The 5,000-nt window shown below is 49.7% G+C and overlaps 1 protein-coding gene across 1 annotated transcript in view; it reads right to left on the bottom strand.

Moving 5' to 3' along the window:
- The window catches only part of LOC134456492 (plexin-A1-like), a 91,756-nt gene that overhangs the window by 40,744 nt on the left and 46,012 nt on the right, over positions 1-5,000 (bottom strand). The window contains exon 2 of the mRNA XM_063207856.1: positions 1,833-3,343. Within this exon, the coding sequence (XP_063063926.1) occupies positions 1,833-3,104 (1,272 nt within the window). The 5' untranslated portion in view covers positions 3,105-3,343. The remainder of the gene's footprint in view (positions 1-1,832; positions 3,344-5,000) is intronic.

Raw genomic sequence — 5,000 nt, 5'->3', positions numbered from 1 at the left:
GAGGAGAGGACAGGAGAGGAGAGGAGAGGAGAGGAGAGGAGTGGAGAGCAGAGGAGAGGAGAGGAGAGGAGAGGAGAGGAGAGGAGAGGAGAGGAGAGGACACGAGAGGACACGAGAGGAGAGGAGAGAGTGGACCCCAGGCCAGGAGCAAGCAAGCTATAACTAATAGGAACCCTGGAGATGATGTCACGCGGGTGCGGGTGCGTGGGAGGCCCAATCAGGGAGCCAAGCTGCGAGAGGCGGCGCCCTTGCAGACAAGTGGAAACCCAACCAACAGATGAGGACATCCAGTTCTTTGCAAAACACCACGCAGTAAAAAAACGACATAAACCCGCCAACAAAAAGTATAAAGCCTTTTTTTTGCCTGTGTGTTAATGGACTAACAAGAATAAGAGCCTGCCAGTTGCAAGCAGCTGCATTCAATTACGCAATTATAAGGAACTCTGGAGAAAATAGGGAAGCACACCATTTTAAACCGCTGGCATGCACTGTGTTGTACTATATAGTAGTAGAGAACATGCATTTGCTTAGGGGAGACATAAACAACTGCACTGCTATTGTGCTTGTAAATATGTATAAATGCTGCACCATTTGCTGTGATGTGCCTATTGTAAACAACAACAGCTCAAAAGCCCTCGGAAACAAGAAGTCCCTTCTCACAGGGTTGTCCCGTAGCCTCTGACTGCAGACTGTCCGAGAACACTCAGCTACATCATAACAACATTGCATTGAGAGTACATAGAAGTCCTTGTGCAAAACCTCGCAGTTGTCCAGGTGCAGTTACAAGGCAGGAAAACTTGTAAAAATCAATCAATCCAAGGAAATCAATGTAAAACGTTCATTAAACACCACACACTGGCCAAGAACAGTATCCAGTGTGCGGTGTTAAATTAACTTTTTACATTGGTCTGAAAAAAACGTTTAAGACTCTGTCATTACCATGTTGGTGACAATAGGGTTATATCAGAGGCTCTGCGCTAAGGGGCTAACAAATAAACTGAGTTTTTATTTAAACTCTACAGCTTATGGAATTGTAATAAACTGCAGAGCTTCATTAGGCAAGCTAGTTATAATTTATGAACTGATGAAGGCTGCCGAGGCAAAGTAGCCGAAACCTGCCAGGTACAAGACCTCTACCTTTTCACTGGCCTTGAAAACCAAACAGCTAGTAAATTATGCAATTGCATTACAGCATTACTGTGATACAGCAGGCCTATTCTCCCCTACAAAAGGCAAAGACCAGTAATTAAATATTTTGTCAAAATTAAGTTTAGACTGAAAATTACGCCAGCGACCTTGGGTTCCTCGAAAGGCGCTACATAAAACCCAAGTTATTATTATCATGACATAAGGCTTTGAGACATAGCAATAACTGCAATATCCACCCTAATACCAAGGCTTTGAAGGCATAGTTGCTGCACTTTGTCTTCGTAGGGCAGTATTGTAAACAAACAAACAACTGAGAGTTTACCAAGTTGATGCAGGTGAGCTCCTTGTTAAGCAGCCCGGGCAGCGACAGCTAACCCCTCGCCCTTGTAACTACCTACTTTGTCAAATTTCAGTTTAGACTGAAAATGGTCTTAATGACACCTCCTTTATCTTGTGTCGTATGAATGCTACACAGATTATTGTGATCCAGCAGGCCTAATTGTAAACAAACAAACTGTGAGAGTTTACCGAGTTGCTGACAGCATTACTATGATACAGCACCCATGCGTCTTGTACACAAACAACTCTGAAAGCTTACCAAATTGTGTCGTATGAATGCTACACAGATTATTGTGATCCAGCAGGCCTAATTGTAAACAAACAAACAAACTCTGCGAGCTTACCGAGTTGATGCAGGTGAGCTCCTTGTTGAGCAGCCAGGGCAGCGAGAGCTTCCCCTCTCCTTTATAGCAGGACTGGATGCGCTCCTTGATCTTCTCCTTGATCTTGCGCAGCGTGAACAGGCACAGCGCCGACTCCTTGGGCGGCTTGTCGCGGTTCTTCTGGCCCTGCGAGAAGACGGTGAACAGCACCTCCTCGCGCTCGGAGATGCCAAGCGAGCGCGCCAGCCGCGCGCCGGGCCGGCTGAGGTAGGCGTCCTGCACCAGCCGGTACTCCACGCCGTCCCGGCCGGTGCAGCCGATGGGGAACTCCACGTAGGAGTAGAACTTGGGGTCGTCCACGCACAGCCGCACGATCTTGGAGGTGAAGAACTGCTCGGCGCTGGCGTCGGGTGAGGTCAGCTGCGTGTCCAGCTGCAGCGTCAGGTAGTAGATGAACTGCTCGCTGCCGAAGCTGTAGATGTAGTAGATGTCGAACGCGGGGAACTTGGAGAGCGTGTCCGACGGGATCTTGAGCTGCGAGGAGACGAACTCGTCCTGGTAGACGAAGCTGAACATGTCGGCGTTCTCCTCGTTGGCCATGAGCTTACGACTCGACAGCGTGGGGAAGTACTCGGACTTGCCCTCGATGGGCGTGCCCACGAACAGCTTGCCCGTGCTGCCGCCGCCCTCGTAGCCGTTGATCACCACGCCGGACATGGTGCCGGCCTCGGACACGCTGGACAGGTAGTGCTCCTTGCGGTGGTGCGGCTCGCCGAGCTTAAACAGGTCGTCCAGCCGCAGGAACTGGCAGATGCCCTGGGAGGTGGAGCCGCAGGCGATCAGGCGGTTCTGGCCGTAGTCCAGCAGCAGCAGCTTGTTGACGTTGTTGGTCTGCGTCAGCTCGTGGGGGCAGGACTGGACGCCGGGCGGCGGGTAGCAGCGCTCGTTGTCCACCACGGGGCCCGTCATGTGGTTGCGGAGCTGCGTCAGGTTGCTGGAGAGCTTGTAGATCCAGTTGACGGCGCCCACGTAGACCTCGCCCGTCTTGTTGTGCACCACCAGGTGGGTGAGGCCGCCGGGGGAGGATTCGGGGGGGCTGAAGGTCTGGAAGAAGGCGTGCGGGGAGGAAGAGGAAGAGGAAGCAGCGGAGGAAGCCGTAGTCGTCTTAGTCGTAGCCGTAACCGCTAACAGTAGGAGCAGAGGAACCAGGAAGTAGTCTCGGAGGAGGGGGGTGTGGGCAGGGTGTGGGCCCTCCAGCCGCCTCCCGCTCGTTGGCCGCATGTTGAGCGCCATGGGGGCGCTGATCACGTCCCACTGAGATGATCACGACCCACTCAGCTGCCAACGGCCGTGTAACCAACAGCCAGCACTCGGCGGGAATTGGCGGGAACAAGGGCACTCGGGGACACTTGGGGGAGGAGTTTTAAAAGCGCCTCACTGAGCCAGTGTCCTCTGTCCTCTTCTGAGCTCGTTTCCCAGAATGCTTTGAGGTGTCTTCTATAACATCATCCACAATGACGTAATCGCCAGCCCTGCACAAAAGAAGAAGAGGGGAAGGGAAGGGAAGGGGAAGGAGAGGGAAGAGAAGGGGAGAGAAGGGAAGGAGAGGGAAGGAGGAAAATACGTCATGAGACTGGCAAAGAAAGTGGAACATTCTCTTATTGATTTTTTTCTTTTTTTTCGCCAAGTCTTTAAAGGGTCTCTCAAACTCTGGGAGAAAAACAAGTCACAATACATAAACATTAATATCTGACAATAGGGCCTTGAGGGGAATCCTACAGAACTTTTAATGAGCGTGTCAAGTGGTCTGACAGCACAGCACAGCACAGCACAGCACAGCACAGCACAGCACAGCACAGCACAGCACAGCACAGCACAGCACACACAAGCTCTCTCATTGTGCACACTGCTGCTGCACAGGCTCCCAGTAAAATACAGTACTATGCTGCCAGTGGACCTCGGAGTGCCCTTAAATATTTCACACTCGCTGCCATAGCATCTAAGGCAGCAATGACTGGAGAGACAAAGAGAAAGAGAGAGAGAGAGAGAGAGAGAGAGAGAGAGAGAGAGAGAGAGAGAGAGAGAGAGAGAGAGAGAGAGAGAGAGAGAGAGAGAGAGAGAGAGAGAGAGAGAGAGAGAGAGAGAGAAGAGTGAGAAAGATAGTCTGCAGCAGCACTGACTGGAGAGAGTGAAAGCAAGACAGAAAGAGAGAAAGAGAGAGAGAGCGGACACAGAGAGAGGATAGAGAGAGAAGGAGAGACAAAGGGATAGAGAGAGAGAGAGAGAGAGAGAGAGAGAGAGAGAGAGAGAGGACAGAGAGAGAGAGAGAGAGAGAGAGAGATAGAGAGGACAGAGAGAGGACAGAGAGAGAGAGAGAGAGAGAGAGAGAGAGAGAGAGAGGACAGAGAGAGAGAGAGAGAGAGAGAGAGAGAGAGAGAGAGAGAGAGAGAGAGAGGACAGAGACAGCCTGAGGCGAAACACAGGGAGCGAGAGCTCCTCTATAGCAGCAGAGTAGACTACCTCACCATTTCAACCTTGAGAAGTGAAGTGAAGTGCCATAATTAAAAAATGATGTCAACCACACAACGACACACGCCAAGGCATACTCATACAGTATATGTCACGAGGCATACTCACACTCATACAGTATATGTCACCGAGGCATACTCATACTCATACAGTATATGTAACGAGGCATACTCATACTCATACAGTATATGTCACGAGGCATACTCACACTCATACAGTGTATGTAATCGAGAACCAAGCCTAATAAAACAAAAATGGCGGCAATTTACTTTATGACCCTTCTTGTAGCTACATCTGCTGTGATATGTCATATTGTGCACTTATAGACTATACCATACACGCAGTTAAGATTAAGGTAAGGGCTTGGTATGCAGCGTATAATGACCTAATCTGGTATGATGTCACATTCAGATTACGGTCGAAAGAAACCGTAAGAATTTGGCATCGACCTTTGGTTTTAAGAAATGCCAACTCAGAACATACAGTTAGGATTAAGGTAAGGGCTTGGTATGTACAGTGTATTAATGACCTAATCTGGTATAATGTCAGATTCAGATTATGGTTGAAAAGGACCGTAAAATAATCTACTACCAAAGAGAGCTTGTTTGTTTCACCAAAATTTGGCTTCAACCTTTGGTTTTTTTAAATGCCAACACCAAG

Source organism: Engraulis encrasicolus, chromosome 10, assembly GCF_034702125.1.
Source record: "Engraulis encrasicolus isolate BLACKSEA-1 chromosome 10, IST_EnEncr_1.0, whole genome shotgun sequence".
Lineage (NCBI taxonomy): Eukaryota > Metazoa > Chordata > Actinopteri > Clupeiformes > Engraulidae > Engraulis > Engraulis encrasicolus.
This window is presented reverse-complemented; position numbering and strand designations above follow the sequence as displayed.